General features: G+C 35.7%; 1 protein-coding gene across 2 annotated transcripts in view; it reads left to right on the plus strand.

Annotated features, from left to right (window-relative positions):
* Positions 1-20230, plus strand: part of abca4b (ATP-binding cassette, sub-family A (ABC1), member 4b) — a 91686-nt gene that overhangs the window by 36290 nt on the left and 35166 nt on the right. For both annotated transcript variants that reach the window (XM_021467019.3, XM_005163328.5), the window contains exons 10-19: positions 1675-1814; positions 1926-2042; positions 3569-3766; positions 8749-8954; positions 11112-11288; positions 14045-14267; positions 14596-14817; positions 17644-17848; positions 19004-19093; positions 19203-19418. In XM_021467019.3, coding sequence (XP_021322694.1) covers positions 1675-1814; positions 1926-2042; positions 3569-3766; positions 8749-8954; positions 11112-11288; positions 14045-14267; positions 14596-14817; positions 17644-17848; positions 19004-19093; positions 19203-19418 — 1794 coding nt within the window. The remainder of the gene's footprint in view (positions 1-1674; positions 1815-1925; positions 2043-3568; positions 3767-8748; positions 8955-11111; positions 11289-14044; positions 14268-14595; positions 14818-17643; positions 17849-19003; positions 19094-19202; positions 19419-20230) is intronic.

Genomic DNA, 20230 nt, shown 5'->3' on the forward strand with positions numbered 1-20230 from the left:
CTCTGATTTAGGATGGTTTATACACACATGGCTGTTTGACTATTCTCTGCACCTACCGAGGCAGTTTTCCCCATACACCATGTTGAATCAAATTCCATTAAAGCAACACTCCTCCAGCAGTTCGTACTCACATCCAAAATCTTGTTTGTCAAGGGCGCATGCATAAAATATTACTGAATGAAAGTGAAAGTGCCAAACTGCTGTTAAAGTCAACGGGATCATGAAAGGAACTATTGTCAGATTAGGGCAAATAATTTGATTACTGATGTCCATGTAAATGTAGTTATTGAGATCAATGTAAGTGGCTTTTCCTCTCCAATGAAATATACTAAGAGAGAATATCAATAAAAGTGTTTCTGCAGACTGTTTTTATGAAGTGTGATTTTAAAAATAGAATGACACAATTGTGTTTATACCCCTTATGAAAGGATTTTTGCATAATCCCCTTTAAAGGGCCATGAAAGCCCACTGTTTCAGCAGGGTGTTTTCACACCTCTAGTTTGGAAATAGTCAGGAAAGTGGGTGTGTCTAGCTCTGTTTAGGTGGGAGTGTCGTGGAGGGGAAAAGGGGAAGGATTTGAATAAAAATGGGAATTTCTATTTGGGCACGTGCTGATTTTCACAGAGGCAAAACAAACACACACACACGCAAGGGAGAAAGACAGTGACCATGTTTAATGATGGTGGAATGTTTGATACCGCACGTCGTATAAGAGAAAAAAACCTCTGCATTTCCCGATAACTTAGATACACTCGGTAGGTCAGAAAGCCGTGTGTGTGTTGATTATCCTGTCTCAAAATGCGGCGAAAATTAAACACGACTGTCAGTAATAGTTTGCTTGCAGTGTTCACATGTTTACACTTGGAGAGCAGCATTTACGGTAGATCTTTCAGTCCATAACATTGTAGTGATATTAACATAAACTAAGTAACTTAGAAATCATTTTGACTAAGGTCTGTCTTTAAACACTGAAAGAGTATTGCTGACGATACGAACTAACTTTTCCATCTAAATGAACAAAGAAAGGGCTCCGATCGTACACACTTACCAAATCTGTAGAGACAGGACTATCAACACCAACTGGAGCCACGTCTGTTTTTATTATGAGTCAGATATTTCGCCGAACAGATCCGCCACTTTTGGCGCTCATAAACAATCATAAAGCTCTCGTGCTGCCGGAATGAGAACGTCCCTTAAAAGTCACGTCTTGCTTTCAGTTTCGGGCTTTGGCGCGTTTTGCACTTACACACAAGCGTACCGCGCCAAAGCCCAAGTGAACCGGGCTCAGGCACACCTCTTCCAACCGGGCCAGGGCCGGCCAAGTGAACCGTGCTTGAGCCCGATTCAGCGCACTCACACTTCTCAAACGATCCGGGAAACGGGCCTGGGCATGGTACGGATGGCATAGTGTGAGTAGGCCCTAACTTTGAGTATTTCTGAAAGCAAAACAATATTTTTTACTTGTCTAGAAAATACTTCCTGATTTAAGAATTTTTTTTTTTTTTAGATTTAGACTAAAAACAAGAAGAAAAAACATTTTTTTCTACTTTTTATAAACATTCTTTTTTGCTTTTGTTTTCTTCGAATTTTCACTTGCTCTATTTTTTTAATTACCCTCTCTCACTGTCTCTTTTTGTTGTTGTATTTCTCTTTCACTCCCTCTGTGGCTCTCAGCTCCATTCTGTAATGCATTAATGCAGAACCTGGAGTCAAACCCTATTACCAAAATTGTGTGGAACTCAGTGAAGCCTCTTGTGATGGGGAAGATCCTGTACACTCCAGACTCTCCGGCTGTCAGAAAAATAATAAAGAGTGTAAGATTTCAACATGCAATCAGTCTCAGACATGAACTGTTCTACAACTAACAACAAGCAAATTCATATATCTGTATATGCAGTATATGTGTGTGTGTGTGTGTTCTCCAGGCCAACACCACTTTTGAGGAGCTTGAGAGGTTGCAGAAAATAGGGAAGGTCTGGGAAGAGCTGGGACCACAGCTCTGGGATTTCTTTCAAAACAGCATCCAAATGAACATGATACGGGTAACAAATCTCACACACACACACAAATGCACACACACAGCATATCCATTCATGTCAAATTGTGCCAACAGTCTTTTGAATACCTGATCTACTCTCCTCTTTTAGTTGCTGTTTGATCTCTTTGATTGCTTTTAATTTCTTATTATTTGTCATAAAATATGGGATCTGTAAGTAAAAACTAGGGATGCACTGATACCACTTTTTTACAAACCGATACGAGTTTGAGTATTTTAATTTGTGGATACTTCATTGATTTGGTTTCAGTGAAGATTATTTGTTTGTTTTTGTGGGGTTTTTTGGCCTGTAGCAAGGATGAACACAAAAATCTTTTAAAGAAGATTTTTTGTTCCAAGTCAAAAATACACACACATTGTTGATAACCCTGCAAATCCAGACCTTATCTACTCATGATTAAGCAAGGACATTTAAGGACTAGTTATCCTGGAATGTCTCCACGACTTCACACATTACACAAAGTGTGTGCAGTGAACGTTACCTTATGGAGTCTCTTGCTTGGCATTGCATATTGGGGACGCATAAAACCCTGTTATGTGCGATTTTTTCATATTCAGGGGTCCTGCCGTTAATCTGCTGGTCAGGTAATCAAAGTGTTGGCTACTTGATGTTTAAATATGGGTCGGTTGCTGGTAGAAAAGATCAATAGCCATAAACACGCAACACATACTCTTATTTTAAAAATCACGCGACCATCATCTCGCAATGTTTAATAATAAATAATCTTATTTTTTATTAAAACAACAGTGATTTAGCACTGACAAGCCAACTGCAGAGAAACAAAGCAATTGCGGCAACCGCACTAAAAATGATTAGCATGACTATCTTTAATATTGTTAATAATAAAATTTCTTTTGAAGCAAATCTGAATTTTAGTGTGTTTTTTTTAAGTATCATGTGAAGCCTGAAGAATAATACAGTGCTCAGCATATATAAGTAGACCCCTCACAAATCTATCTTTTAAATTCATATGTTTAATAGGAAGCTATACAATATTATATTTGTGCATATACATTAGATTAGTCAGTACTGAAGCCGAATCTGGAGCTTATCTAACAACATAACTTACGAAAACAGTGTGAAAACTAGTACAGCCAAATTTATGTTATAGAAAAATAATAAGTACAAATTTAAAAAAAGAGGGAAAAAAATAAAAATTTTGTTAAAATTTTGTAGGTTGTAATTTGTTTTGCAATATTTTCTTCAATTTAACTGTATTATCTTACAATTTCTGAAAATATATGGGGGCTAAAATATTGTTTTAATAAATGTATCTGTTTAGTTTAAATGCACCAAAATACACTGCCAAATTCACAGAGAAATTGATAAAAATTTCGTTTTCAAAATGGGGTGTACTCAGTGATGCTGAGCACTGTATATACAACATTTTGTAGTAATTACTGTATTTTATATCATACAAACGCAGTTTTGGTGAGCAAGCGATATTTTATTGTATTTTTTGGCAGTGCGTGTTGTTCTTCTCCATCTTTGACTTTGTCTCTTTACTGTAGGACACACTTAGGAACCCCACAGTGATGGACTTTTTGGACAGGCGTCTTAGAGAAACAGAGTTCTCCACCAAAGACATCCTCAACTTCCTGCACAATGGCCCAGAGGGGGAGAGATTCATGAACATGACAAGCTTTGACTGGAGTGATGTCTTCAGATTGGCTGACCAGGCTATTCGGATGTTTAACCGCTACAGTGAGGTGAGAGCAGTCACCGGTTCAGACAAGGTTAAGGGTTAGGTTAAGGTCTGGACATATTGGCTGTTCACCTGCGAATCAGAGTGTGAATGTGGAATGACAAAGCTAAGCAAACAACACAAGTCAAGAGGGAACCCAAAGAAGCTGGCTGCCATTTTTTCCACATTTGTTTAGTATTTGAAAATGTTATGGATTATCAGATTATGAAGTATTTTTATTAGCCAATTCCTCTGTGGTAAGAATAAATGCTGCTGTGTTTTTTATGGTTTGTATGGATGCAGCATTAGTTCCTGTTTCTCTTTGTGAAATGCCAATGCAGATACTGCCACCTGTATGTATGGAAAGCCTCATCCTCTCTCACTAATGCACATTCTTGTTTCAGTTGACTTTTGTTTGTTTGGTGTTTTCACACAAAACTTTTTGGTCCAAATGTGATCAAATGCAGCTGATTCAAGGCTTGTCCAGTTCTTTGATTTTGGCTTGGTATGTTCTGAGCTTGAGTTTTAAATTGACCTGAAATAATTCTTTCAGCCACCTCAACTAAGCTTCAACCGCTGTGATTTGTAAAAAGAAGGAATGAAAACAATTGTTCAGGAATGATAATCACAAGTAGAATGTGTGGTGAAAGCAATAAGGAATACTATTTAGTACTGTTAAATGTACAGCACATACAGGCAAAATATTTAAAGTATCTTCACAACCCTCTGCAGCTGTTATGGTATATATGGTGGCTAGCACCTGTCGTTATACACTCACCTTAAATGTTCTGGCACCCTCTAGCATAGGTAAGTCAAATTCTTGGATAATTATTCATATTTAAACTTTTCTTGTTCCAGTCTGGCAACAACATGACTAGTTTGCAAATGTAGATTTGCAAAAAATTTCAAATGCCAGAAAAAATATATTAGTGATCAAATCAAAAATAGTTTCCACTGGTACAAGACTCTTAAGTCGCTAACAAATGGTCTGGGAGTTTTTGTATTTGATTAGTGAGACAGATTACTACCATCTAACCAGCGCTGCATCTGAAATCTCCTCCTTCTCCTCTATAAAGTATGGGGGAAAGTGTCTATGAATCAAATAGTCTTTTCCAATTAATAATATTTAAAAAAACAGTAGACTATAAGTAACAGAATGTCTTACAACAGTACTTCTGCTGAGATTCTGAAGTGTGTATTTGCTAGACATGAGATCATGTTATTTATGAAGAGGATTTATGAATTGAGGTGGTGCGGTGGCACAGTTGGTATCGCTGTCACCTTACAGCAAGAAGGTTCAACCCTCGGCTAGGTCCGTTGGCATTTCTGTGTGTTTTTCCCATGTTCGTGTGGGTTTCCTTTGGGTGCTTAGGTTTCTCTCACAAGTCCAAAGACATGGTATAGGGGAATTGGGTAAGCTAAATTGTCCGTTGTGTATGTATGTGAATGAGAGTGTATGGGTGTTTCCCAGTGACTTTAAGTAGCTGGAAGAGCATTCGCCGTGGCGACCACTGATTAATAAAGGGACTAAGCCGAAAAGAAAATGAATGAATGAATGATTTATTAATTGGACAACTGCAAATCAATTCAATGTAAATAATAAAGTATGTCTAAGGACAGTGAACCTAGCACAGCACATGCTTAAAAATAAAGGGTATTGGTTTGAAAATTGTCATTGAATGTTCACAAAGAACCTGTAACATCAATGGAACAAAAAGGTCATTCATAATAGAAAAAAAATGTTCTTCACAATATTTAAGAATAGTTCTTTGAAGAACTTTTCACTTGGAGGTTCATTGGAGAACCAAAAATGTTCTTCTAAGGCATGAATGTCAAAACCCTTCATTTGGTTTATAATGTCGCCTTTATGTTTAAGAGTGCATGCAGAGCATATCCCTTGAACCAAGCCTAGGCGTTCTTCACTTGACAGAACAAGGCACTTTAACTGAGAGCAGCACAGCTCTCAGTCTGCAGAGTGCTGATTTCTCTCAGCACATCCCTACAAGAATGACCACTTAGCACAGCTATATAGAGCCCATCGTGGCCAGATGGGTGAAAGGGAAAAGAACAAGCAAAGCTGTCAACAGCATGCAGGCCCCTCTATTGTACGGCTGTGATTAAGTAGGGAGTGGGTGGGAGAGCCACCCTCTGCCAGCACCGTGTTGTTTTTGTGGATGGAGGGCTTCATTGAGAACCAAGAGGGGCAAACCACTCAGCATCACTCTGTTACCTCACCTCCCCAGCTATGACCGACCCCTGTTCATAAGCCGGAGGCCTCTTCCCGCAAATTGATTCGAGTGGGACGGTGATGGTGGGAGAGGGCTATCATAGAGCTACCCAGCCTCCTTTTGTCTCCGTCCTAACAACGAGCTTTCCCGCTTTACAAACAAACTTTTTAGCCTATTAGTTATAGCTGTCAGCATTCCGCTTAGCTCAAATGTTAGCTTGAAAAGTATACCACTAAAATACATAAGTTAAATCTCTGCATTTTTTTGTGGGTTTTTCGAAGCTGTGGTCTCAAGCTGAGCGCCTGTGAATGTGAATGTTGTGTTTTTCAATTAAAATGTGTTGAGAACATGTGAGTACAGCAGGGGGTCCCATTGAATCTTTCCATTCAGTTGTTTGTTCAGGACCTCTGGTGTGATTGTACATTACTGTGAATGACTCCATTAGATATGGTGCACATGAAGTAGGAGGCCCCTCGGCTCTATTGCTGTGGCATGTGATGTGAGAGGGAGCCGTTCACTCAGCTATTGTACAGCAATCCTCCGATGAAGGGCCAACACAGATTCTGTGATTTTCCCATGTCATTGGAGAGCTTTGAGAACAAGAGGCCTGCAACATGGAGAAAACTGCTTTGGCCGCTGCAAACCTGACACACTTAGATTCCGATATGCACATTTTATACAACATTATAAGATATGTTCTTCGAGTTGGATAGGTTTTTGTGCTTGCATGCCGTAGACATGTCTCTCTAGGCAGTAGTGATGGGGACTTTACAGCGACTCTTTCTGCAGTTACATTATTAAACCAGTACGTGGTGACAAGTGAATCGATTCATTCAAGAACAGCTTGTTCATTCAAGAGCGAAATAAAAGCTATGTTTGAATTTGCCCCTATATCGTTGATTCTGTCACTAATCTAGACCCTTATTCAGTTAGTAAATGTTGTGGGAGCATAGGTGGAGATCTGCATGAAAGATTTCAATGATCACTGATTACTGATAAAAAACATTTGTTTAAAGAGCGACGTCATAGACAATTTCCTTTTTTCAATCTCTGGTCATTTTCTATTGGCCACCTTTGTGCTATGACATTATCATGATGTGAGCATAGTCTAGGTCATTAAATGAATGAACAAACTGCCTGACAAAAGTCTTGTCATTGATTCCAGTTGTAAGAGCAACAAATAATAACTTGACTTCTAGTCGATCATTTGTAAAAGTGGCAGAAGGTAGATTTTTCCAAAGAATCGTCTGTTGAACTGCCTCCCAATCATCACAAATATTGCGGAAGACCTACTGGAACCTGCATGGAAACAAGATTCTCAAAGAAATCAGTCAAGTTTGGTGAAAGAAAAATCATAGTTTGGGGTTACAGTATGTTTAGTATAGAGGTGTGCGAGAGATCTGCAAAGTGAATGGCAACATCAACAGCCTGAGGTGCTGCCCATTACATTACAAACCACAGGAGAGGGCAAATTTTCAGCAGGATAGCGCTCTTTCTCATACTTCAGCCTCCACATCAAAGTTCCTGAAAGCAAAGAAGGTCAAGGTGCTCCAGGATTGGCCAGCCCAGTCACCAGACATGGACAATATTGAGCATGTCTGGAGTAAGAAGAAGAAGGAGGCATTGAAGATGAACCCACAAAATCTTGATTAAGTTTGGGAGTCTGGCAAGAACACTTTCTTTGTCATTCCAGATGACTTTATTAATAAGTTATTTGAGTCATTGCAGAGATGTATGGATGCAGTCCTCCAAGCTCATGGGAGTCATACACAATATTCATTCTTTTTCCACTGCGCCATGACTTTATATTCTATACTGTACATTATTTCTTTTAAGCGACAAGACTTTTGTCAAAGCACAGTCAGACCTTACTGTCCTAATTAAATAATTAAAAAACAAGACATAATCATATTTTATTTTGGTAAAATAAGTGTAATCTAGAAGCCTTTGCCTTTCATATAAGCCACTTCTTATACCAAGTGATCAGCTTGAAGTCAAGATTTTATTAGTTGTTCCTAAAACTTGGAACTTTTGTCAGGTAGTGTAAATGAATGAACAAATGAACGAATGAATTATTGTTTTCGAAACTGGCACACCATTAAAGTGAACTGAAAAGGTGACATTAGCCCCTTTCACACATACAGACCTTTCCAGAAACTTACCGGCAATATTCTGGAAAAGTTTAATCTGTTAACAGGCCCTTTTTGAAAATAGCGGTAAATTCGGTCTGGCAATTGTCCTCAAAGAAAAGTTATAACATTACTGGTAATTCGCTGCAATGTTGATCTGTGTGAATGCAGAAGGAAAATTGCTGGAAAGAGCACTTTCATGATTAGACTGTGCTGACGTAAGACATCTACTATTTTTTCAGACACATTTAGCTGCTAGATGTTAGTCAGGTAACGTCTCTATGTTCCTTCTTGATGTCAACGGTGTAAAAAAGTATTATTATTATGATGAAGTGCTCACTTTTTTGAATTTACCGTTAAAGTCGTTCGGGTAATTTTCAAGAATATTAACTGGTATCACTGTGTGGAAGGGACTATTGACTCATTCAGGATCAAAACAATCATTCACTTAAAGAATTCATTCAGAAAACTGATTAATTTGAGTGAAACACTCCATTACTCAACAGGTTCATTCTAAAATAAACACTCATTCAAGAGCTTCAAGTGAACTACAGCATATTCATTCTGAAGTAGAACAACAATTTACTGAAGACAACAAGATTAAAAACTAAACAGATTTGTATACCTTTCTACTTTTTATGTCTTTTCAGTGTATAAGTCTGGATAAGTTTGTGGGTCACATGGATGAGAATCTGATGACCCATCAAGCTCTGCACCTGCTAGGGGAGAATAAGTTCTGGGCCGGTCTGGTTTTCATGGACATGTACCCCTGGACCATAGAACTACCCCGACATGTCAAGTTCAAGATCCGAATGGACATTGATGCAGTGGAACGTACCAACAAAATCAAAGACAGGTGAGAGGTTATCACTAAATTGTAAAAACAAGTTGAATCAAGTGAATCTCTACTTTTTTCTAATGTTCCAAAATCAAGCCAAAATGTCCTAAGTATGGCTGTTGCCATCTTGCATCAATAACATCTTTTAATTTGGACTATAGTGAGATTTTGAGAGCTTTAAGAATATCAAATACATTTAAACTGAGTCTAAAGTATAATCAGATGTTATTAGTCTTGAATGGGCATTGCGTTAACATTCAATTTAGATTGTCCACATAATGTATGGCTATTTTTTCAAAGTACTTTTTCAAAGGTTTAATTCAGAAAATAAAATTTATTGGGTTGGAAGAGTATGGGTAAATTTTTTTCTCTTCTAGGAATTGTTTAGGCAAAGTGTTACTGTGCAACACACCATTGTTAAAGAAAGAGAAAGAGTGGGAGCACAATCACCCGTTCTAAATCCAGTGTGCTGTGAATTGCAAAGTGACACCAGTGATTACAGAGTCTCTCTTGAGCACAAAATATGCCCACAGGTGCTCGTCTAGTCAGATCTCACTGCAAGCTTCTCTCTTTAACAGAACAAGACACTGAGCTGAGTGTACAATGACACTGTGGGTCTGTGGGCTCATTCTGTTTTCATCATGTGGGCATAATGCAAAGTGCTGCAACCACAAACAAACCATGTGAATTGAATAACAAATTGTGGTATTTTTTGGCACTCTGGTTTAAAACATTTGGAATTGTTTTAAATGTGATTTGTTATGGTATGAATTATGTAAAACAGTTCCAGGCTTTTAATACTGCAAAACTTCTGGACCGTTAGAGTTAAGTAAAAATAAAAATCATTCTTGGCTTTGCATTTCTTTAGAGGATACAGCAATCTAGGAAGTCATGTAACTATGCATGTCTATGTAACTATGCATGTCTACGCAACTATGCATATCATGTAAACCCTTTAACACCCCCCAAGATTCTCTTGTGTTTCTAGAGCAATCATATATCTCACTGGTCCATCTGAAAGAACATGAAAATGCACATTTAGTGGCCTAAAGTAGCTTTGAACTTTATAGACATCTTCCCAAAGTTTTTTTTTTAGAATTTGAATATTATGAAGTAGGGCTCCACAATAATTGTTCCAGCATTGATATCGCAACGTGATCAATCGCAATAGTCACATCGCGAGTATATGCAATTCTGAGTTTTGCAAGTGTTTTTTGAGGCCTGTGACTATGTGAGGGTTTTAAAAGCATTGAAGCATTAGAAAATGTATCATTTGTAACTTTGAAAAATTAATAATAAATTTTATAGAATTGTTTATAAAACAAAGACTATGCAGTATTATTTTGCATTTGATTATTCAATTACTGTATACCTAAACACATTTCGACTCTTCGGAAAATTTATTGTATTTTGTATTTGTTGTATTTATTCCCCTAAAGAATTTCCCAATCAATCTAAAATTAAAGATTCTTTACAAACATTTATTCAACTCATCTAGTGAAATTGTATTTATATCTCAACGTGTAATTTTCCAATATAATGCAGCCCTGGTTTGAAGTATTTTGATTTCAAAGCTGCCCAAAAGACAAGAGTTTATACACACAAAAATATTTAGAATAGTCTATGACTTAATAAATGGCCTCCATTTTATAACACATAAAGGGATAGTTCACCCAAAAATTCAATTCAAAACTTGCTCATCCTGAAAGTAGTTCTGAACCGTGGTTTTCCACTACTAGTTTTGTTTTATTTTGATTGCAAGAGACATTTGTTTTTAAAAAGTTAATGTTCAAAATCAATAGTTACAGGTTTCCAACATTCTTCCAAGTATCTTTGGAAAAAAATAGGTTTGGAACAATGAAAGGCAAGTAAATTACGACAAAATGTTTTCTTTTTTGTGTGAACTAACCCTTCAATATTGTATTTAACTGTAATTGGATGAAATAAAACAATGAAAGATTAAACACTGCTATTAAAAGGTTTGTGATATTTTTCAATATATTTTTTGTTCTTTATTGTTCCGTAATATTACCAAGTACCAACATGAGCTCATGATCTTTCAGAAACATTCCAAAATGTTGAATTGGTGCTCAAAAAGTATTCCTTTTGTAAAACACGTTTCATTTTCACCCAACTACTGAATGCATGTTTAAACAAAAGTCTGCTTTGTCTTAGATACTGGGACCCTGGCCCACGGGCAGACCCTGTGGAGGACCATCGCTATATCTGGGGAGGTTTTGCCTACCTGCAGGACTTGATTGAACACGGGATCCTTAAATTACACACAGGTCATGACTGGCCCTTAGGTGTTTACCTGCAGCAGATGCCCTACCCCTGCTACGTGGATGACATGTGAGTGGTGGCTGGAATTATGTGGTCAAGCAGGACTAATACCATCATCTTGCCTTAAGAAATGCCTTAATTCCTTTCATGCTCTTGCTTGTGGACCATATACATCCAGTCTTCAATTCTCTCAATTTTAGTGAGCCTGAGTGACTTGTAGCCTCAGTTTCCTTATTCTTAGCTGACAGGAGTGGTGTGCTCTTCTGCTGGTGTTGCTCATCTGCTTCAAGTTTGATGTGCATTCAAATATGCTTTTCTGCATGCAGGCCTGAGTGGTTATTCAAGTTAATGTTGCTTTTTATCAGCTTGAACAAGTCTGATCAATCTCATCTGACCTCTGGCATTAACAAGACATTTTAACCCACAGAACTGCTTCTCACTACATATTAGGCCCTTTTCTGTAAACTGAGAGATGGTCACTTTCCCAAGTAGATTAGCAGTTTCTAAAATATGCAACACAGGCTCACTGGAAATAAGTGCTTTAGCCAACTGTAATTGCACTCAAAAAAAAGAAAAAAATTGTTGAATGAACATGATTTCATCGTGGCACCCTTTATGCATCTAATCCAATCAAATAAACCTGAACTGCTTTGAACATGTTGTATGAACACAAAGCACATTTGTAGATAAAACATGGTTTCAATATGTCAGTCTAACTTTTTTGCAACTAATTGACTCAAAATGTTTGTATTGTGTTATTCTAATTAAAATGATTCTAATTTACTCAATGTAACACTAAAGCTTTACTGTAACAAAATGATGTCTTGTTAAATCAGCTAGTAAATTTCTTGTTCAATATTGTTGTTTAAATTACATTTTTTAAATGACAATACTATGAAGCAAGATTTAAAATTAAGTAATTCAACACAAAAAGGACAGAAAACATGTTTATATATATATATATTTCTTTTATTGTAGCCTTTAGCAGGCACCAATCACATTTAAACAAATTTCTTCTTTAATATTCTGATACAAAATGTTATATAATATCCAAAATTGTAATATGTATTATAAAATGTATAAGAAACATTTAGCCAACAAAATAACCTTGGCTCTTAAGAAAACTGATCCCCAAGCAATACCTGTAGGACGTTAACATAATTGTTTTTACCAATTGAGTTTAAACAGCTTTCTTCACTTTGGTACTCCTATTCAAAATGTAAAAGTATAAAATGTATAGGAAACCTATAGCCAACAACATAACATGCATAACATTCAAGCTCTTGGGAAACCAATTCCCAAACTGTGCCGGAAACACGCGCTTATACTTCTTCTTCTTGTTTTCGTATGGTGACATCCAAACGCACTACCGCCACCTACTGATATGCGCGAAGTGACTCTCCAGAGTGAGAGTTGTCGATTTGAAGCATCTCAGTCTCAACATGTTCTGATCAAATTCATTTGATTATTTCTTGATTCAGTTTCAAATAACATGAATTAATCTTTTAACATACGTAAACTTGATTTGTTCTTTTCAATCTAACAAATTTTTATTTTGTAAATCCAATACATGCCTAGTTGATTTTTTTGAGTGGGGTAAATTGAACACTTTTGAGCAGTATGATGTCAAAAACTTTTGTTCTATTTCACACTGATGATATTTACAAAGATACATTATCGGCAAATAAAGGGTTATATTTGTGCAGCTATTTCCACAACACCAAATAAATACCTTTCTATTTACATATGGGCAACTTTTCTAGTGTAATAATGTCTCAGTAGCTCACTTTGTACAGTGTTTGCACTTGTGATGCAGATTATTTGGGTTGGAGTACAGTGAGGAATGCAAAATCAAAAAGAAAGGTAAAATCAAGGTAACACTATGTAGTCACAGCAGACTTTTCTTTTATGCTTGCTTTAAAAAAAAAAAAAACACTATTGGTTAGGTTTAGGGCCAGTGAGCTATAATATTGCACAGCACCTAAAAATAGTCCCCAGCTAGTAAACTAGGGAACAGCGCTGCATAATGTTATTGTGCCTGGTGCAGTTATGGTACAGCAGAAAAGTTCCTCTATTATTACGCCAGAATGAGAGTATAGTTCGTAGCCATAACAGTCTTGAAAATATTCATTCATTCATTCATTTTCTTTTCGGCTTAGTCCCTTTATTAATCAGGGGTCGCCACAACGGAATGAACCGCTAACTTATCTAGCACATGTTTTATGCAGTAGATGCCCTTCCAGCTGCAACCCAGCACTGGGAAACAACCATACACCCCCATTCAGGATTGAAAACTGCTGTCCAAAGTAATGTATTTCAGATTAATAAAAAAACAAAGACAGTGCCCTCTACTGGATATATCATTTGAAATGTGCAAGAAAACGTACCTGGAACAATGTTCAGGTTTCACAAAAATGTAGGCTAAGGTACATATTTCCAATAAGCTTGGGCTGGAAATACTCAAACCAGTTCATCTGGCACCAACAACCATACTGAGTTCAGTCCCCTAAATCACATTTCCTGCCCATTTTGATGGATGTTTGAAATTCAGTAGAGTATCTTGACCACATCTACATTCCTAAATACATTGAGTGGCTGCCATGTGATTCTCTCATTGAATATTCTCTCATTGGATATTAGGCATTAACAGTTCAATAAGTTTACCTAACAGTTCAATAAGTTTACCTAACAGTTCAATAAGTTTACCTAATGTAGTGGTCAATGAGTGTTTGAATCCATTCATTATATCAAATCAAAAGTTCTCACTTAAACAATGCAAGTGCCCCAGTGTTTACTGTATACTGTTTGTTTTGTCCCATATCAAGGTTCATGCTGACCCTAAACCGCTGTTTCCCCATCTTCATGGTGCTGGCCTGGATCTACTCAGTGTCCATGGTTGTGAAGAGCATTGTCCTGGAGAAGGAGATGAGGCTGAAGGAGACTCTGAAGGCCATGGGCGTCTCTAATGGAGTCATCTGGTACACATGGTTCATTGACAGTTTCATTATGATGACCGCCAGCACTGCTCTGCTGACTGGCATTGTCATGGTGAGGAACGAATCTGATGATTGATGTGTCTTGTCTGTTTAGCTCAGTCCCTCTAAGTCTTTCTGAGATTTGTTGTATTGTGACCTCTGCTGGAGGCATGATGTTAGTGCATGCATATAGATATTTTTTTTCTCTAGAACTTGTTATTTGGAATATGGAGGACCTACATGCTGCATTTTTGTTGTATTTAGGCTTTTTTTATGCTATACTATACTATACTATACTATACTATACTATACTATACTATACTTATTGTGTATACTATAATTATATTATAACTGAGTCCTTTCTTCATAATCCCTAGCAATATATAATTTTTTGTTCTCAGGCTGGAAAAGTGCTCAATTACAGCAATCCGATCATTCTGTTCCTGTTCCTCCTCACATTCACCGTGGCCACTATCATGCAGTGCTTTCTGATGAGTGTTTTCTTCAATAAGGCCAACTTGGCTGCTGCTTGTAGCGGCATTATTTACTTCACCCTTTACCTCCCTCACATCTTCTGCTTCGCCTGGCAGGATCGCATTACCAAGGACATGAAGTTAGCTGTGGTGAGTCTACTGTGCTGTTTCTATGCATATACAGTACCAAGTGTTAAGGTTGTGGACGTATGTGAATAATGTCAAGCAGAAATAACGGATGCCTTGCAGGTGAAAACAGCATGCATTTTGTTTTATTTACATATTTTTATTTTACAATATCATTAACATTATTCTCATATAAAAATCTGATATCTAGCAATATATGCAAATGACATATATGCTACATGTTGGGATTTCACATATACAGTATGGCAGGCCCATAGGCAGCCGGGTAAAAGTGGTGGTTCTTTTTTTCTCAAATAGTGGACCTTTTTGCAGTTATTAACCTTGTTTTTTTTTAATATAATTATGAAGTTTAAATACTGCATTTAATGCAATTTTATTGTTAGATTAGCTTGTTGGGTGGTCATCATAATCACACTTTTTGATGTACTAAAAACGTTTCCTAAATATTTAATAAAGAAATATAAAAACAATACTTTTAAAACAAATATATTAAATCATATATCCTTAGGAAAAAAATAGAAATCTGTTAAAGTTTTAAATTAAAAACTAGCCTATTGTCATTTATTAGGCATATAACAAACCGGCCAGCACATTTAAATTTCTTCAGTCAGAATTTGAAATACCAGCAGCCAACACAAGATTGGTCCTAAAGCCTTCTTCAATTTTTTTTTTTTCATTGTTATTTTAGACAATTTAATATGGCATAGATGCAAAATAGGAAAAAAAATGGGACAAATTCTGGACCTTTGTCAGTAAGGGGTGGGTCTTTCGAACCACCCGAATCACCACTGGCTATGGGCCTGGATGAAATGCGATATATATGTCATATATGCAGCAGAAATTGCCATATACAGTTGAAGCCAGAATTATTAGCCCCCCTGAATTATTCACCCCACTGTTTATTTTTTTATTTTTTTAACGTAGAGATTTTCTCAACACTTTTCTAAGCATAATAGTTTTAATAACTCATTTCTAATAACTGATTTATTTTATCTTTGGCATGATTGCAGTACATAATATTTTACTAGATATTTTTCAAGACACTTCTATACAGCTTAAAGTGACATTTAAAGGCTTGGTTTTGATGGTTTGTTCTGTAGACTATGAAAAATAATATATAGCTTAAAGGGGCTAATCATTTTGAACTTAAAATTGTTCTTTAATAATTAAAAACTGCTTTTTCTCCTTACCGAATTAAAACAAATAAGACTTTCTCCAGAAGAAAAAAATATTATCAGACATACTGTGAAAATTTCCTTGCTCTGTTAATCATTTGGGAAATATTTAAAAAAGAAAAAAAGAAATTCAAAGGGGGGCTAATAATTTTGATTTTAACTATATAATACATAAAATGACCACTTATAAGATTTGCACATGGGTTACATACCAAAGCATTTGAAGATACATATTCAGGCAATTTAGCATACTTTAGCATGAAATCAACAGATGTACAAAAATATTAGATTAACACTTGATTTGTTAATAGATTGCGTCAACACATATCCTCTTTTAGCATCAGTACTTTAATAAACTACATCAGTGGTGGCCAACCCTGTTTCTGGAGAGCCACCTTCCTGCAGATTTCAGTTGCAACCCATATCAAACACACCTGCCTGTATTTATCACGTTGTGTTCAGGTCCTAATTAATTGGTTCAGGTGTGTTTGATATAGGTAGCGAATGAAATCTGCAGGAAGGTGTTTCTCCAGGAACAAGATTGGCCACCCCTGAAATACATAATGGAGTATGTGCACACAGACTTTTAATTTCAGTCAGCCAGCCAAAGGGCTTTCGGTGCATTATCATCCAATACAAAATCGCCACGTTTAAGATGGCAGATGCTGTCAGATTTCTTTATAAAACAGCAATCTTCACTGCCTGGATGAGATACATTATAAAGTGGTATCAGAGCAAACAAGAAGCACTGCATTAAATTATATTTTTCCATGCCATGTCTTTAAAATATGGAAATTAATTTTAACTTGTAAATTGAATTTCTGCGTTTGCCTGTGGCTAATGACAGCACCTGCGTTTAACAGTCTTACGTCTCTTTTTACGATTTAACAATCAAATGGATGCTTAAATCTATTTAACTCATTATATTTGAATTGCATTACAACATAGAGGCTGTGAAAGGAACTTTTTGAAATTTCAAATGGTCAGACAAAGCTTTCTCCAGAAGTTCATCATTGGCTGAAAAACACTAGCTGTGCATATAACCCATTAACTGCCCAGTGTAAGATGCACTAGTCAGAGATTTTCTCAAATAAATAAAGTACTATTTTTATCAATTTTTTGATTGGTTAAAGGGACAGTTCACCCAAAAAAGATCATTCTGTCATCATTTAATCACCTGTCACTGGTTCCAAACCTTATTTCTTATTTCCGAAGTTTCTTTCTTCTGTTGAACACAAATGCAGACATTTTAAATGAAGCTGGATACCTTAACTATTGACAAAAAACAGATACAGTATTATGGAAGTGAATAGTTACAGGTTTCCAGCTTTCTTCAAAATATCTTGTTTTGTGTTCAACAAAAGAGATAAATTCAATCATGTTTGGAAAAATTGAAGGGTAAGTAAATAATGTGTACATTTTAATTTGTATGGGAAAACTATTCCTTTACTTAATACTAAAAATATTAATGTTGTGGTGCTCAGTACCTTTGAATGTTCCACCACTTTTCTGTGTGATTCATTCTCAACTGGGGGGCTCAGAAAATGTAAATAAAATTTATTTATAGGGACTATTTTTTAGCTATTTTGTCATTCCGTGACCAATGGTATGTGCATTTTGGTAATATTTTGTGAAATGATCCCCTTTGCCCCAGAGCCTTCTGTCTCCAGTGGCCTTTGGGTTTGGGACAGAGTATCTATCCCGCTATGAGGAGCAAGGCCTGGGTCTGCAGTGGGACAATATTGGCACAAGTCCTCTAGAGGGGGACGAGTACTCCTTCTTCACTTCCATTCGCATGATGCTACTGGATGCAGTTCTTTATGGTGTTTTGGCTTGGTATCTTGACAACGTCTTTCCAGGTCAGTTTCCTTCAAATGTGCTACTTCCAAATAAAGTCAAAGTCAAAGTCAGCTTAATTGTCAATTCAACCACATGTACAGGACATATAGAGAATTGAAATTACGTTACTCTCAGACCCTAGGTGCCTACAATATAATGTTAATACAAAAAGTAGAGTTTTAAGAAAGAATTTACAATAAATACAATTATACATAATATGTAATCTAAATATATACCTAAAATGTAGTCTAAATATATACATTATATGTAATCTAAATATATACATGAAATGTAGTCTAAAGAATAAAGAAGAAACAATAAAAATTTGTGAACAGTACAATACAATACAATACAATACAATACAATACAATACAATAAAATACAATACAATACAAACATGACAATTAAGGGCGTATGGCAATGAGTGCAAACCAAAGTTGTGCAGATATAAAACAGTATAAAGAGCAAAAAGGCTTGTAAACATGAGAATTATGCGAAAGTGACAGTGTCATGATATATAGAGGGGTAGTCCAATATTGCATAAAGTGACCAGTGCAGATGTGTGTATGTGTGTGTGCTTTCAAAAGCTAACCTAAGAGAAAATGACTCAAATTCTGACCTATATTCAATATAAAAGGTTTATGATTATTGACTCAAAATTTAAGGATAGAATGCAAACTTTAAAAAACAATTAGAATTATTATAAAAAAGACAATTTCCACTTATGTCCTTAGATACTCTTTCATTCTCAGTTTTTTTTCTTAATGCTTATAAGATTACTTTTCCTTTGAAATGTATGATATATCTTCACAAAATATTTATTTTCAAATTCTAAAATACATTTAAATATTTTGTATTTATTTTGTTGTTGTCTGATATATTTTTAATTGTTTTGCTTTTGTAGTATTATACATACATTTGCATGAACGTTACTAATCACCACTAAGACATGACTGTAATCACATATTATTTACTTGAGAAGATCATAATTCTTTTCTTTTTCTAAGATCAAGTCTTGAAATTTAAATAAAATAGTAACTAAAACCAACACAAAAAACAAAAAACAAAAAAAAAAAAAAACAAGCAAAAAAAAAAAAAAAAAAAAACCTACTAATTTCAATGTTAGAGCCTAAGAGACAATGTGATTTTGAAGGTGTATTTATTTAAATTTTCAGGTCAGTATGGTATTGGTCGGCCATTTTATTTCCCCCTGCAGTCCTCGTACTGGCTGAAGCCATCACCACCCTCAGAGACTTCAAATGCTGGTATAAATGAATATTTTAGCTCTGAACATCAAGTTTGCAACATCAAATATAGGTTTGAACTAGATCTGCCAGAAGTTAATTTTGTGACAAAACGTTCATTTCTCTGCAGTCCCAGAAAAGCCTTTGGAAAATCATGTGGAGAAGCAGGAGGATGTGGAGTATGGTGGTCTTTCACCAGAGCACAGGGAGTGCAACGGATCCCGCAACAGCAAACACTGCAAACACAAGGAGAAACGAGAGAGGATGGAGAAAGAGAGAGAGCGAGAGGAGCAGTTGAAAATGCAGGAGGAGATTCAGCAGGAGGAGATCCAGCAGTGGTACTGTGGTAAGGATGTATGTTGTTCATGTATTTAGTTTAGAATACTTTTTGTAAAAATTTTAAGCAGAATTAAAGTTGTATTTCGCTGTAACACTTTAGTTTAAGTACAAATTCACACTATTAAATACTGGCTTATTACCTGCTAATTATTAAGATATTAACTGTTTATTAATCATTACTTTATTATGACTGCTCGTAAAGTATGATCTTTGTCTACATTTTTAATCCTACCCAATACCCAAACCCACATACTACCTTACTGACTAATAATAAAGCAGCAAATGAGCATTTTTAGCTGATATTCTTATTTAATAGTTTGTTAATAGCAATACATTTAGGTTAAAATAAATTGTGTTAAGTGTGTCAATTTAGTGTATCAAATATTTGAATATTTTATTTTTTTTCGAACAGAATATCATACATTTAAAGCAATTCTTTAAACAAAATACATTTTATCAAAATCAGTAAAAATATTTACTTATCCATATGCACTTAAAATGACAAATGTATTTAAATGGATAAAGCACAAGGTCATTATTTTCCCCACCCCATTATCATTAACATTCTTTCCACTACATCACTTAATCCTTTTTACATCTTTTACATATGATATAGTATATTTAATTCTCCATTTGTACACAGCCACTAATGGACATTTCTACAATCACCTCTTTTCATTAACATATTCCTTTAATAACATATTTTTCTACAACTTTTTAAATGTATTACTATCCACACACTGTTTTAAAATCTCTTTCAGATTATTTAATAATTTTACCCCACATTCAGACATAAACAAACGTTTTAAAGTTGTCCTC

The sequence above is a fragment of the Danio rerio genome, chromosome 2 (genome assembly GCF_049306965.1).
Source record: "Danio rerio strain Tuebingen ecotype United States chromosome 2, GRCz12tu, whole genome shotgun sequence".
Classification (NCBI taxonomy): Eukaryota; Metazoa; Chordata; class Actinopteri; order Cypriniformes; family Danionidae; genus Danio; species Danio rerio.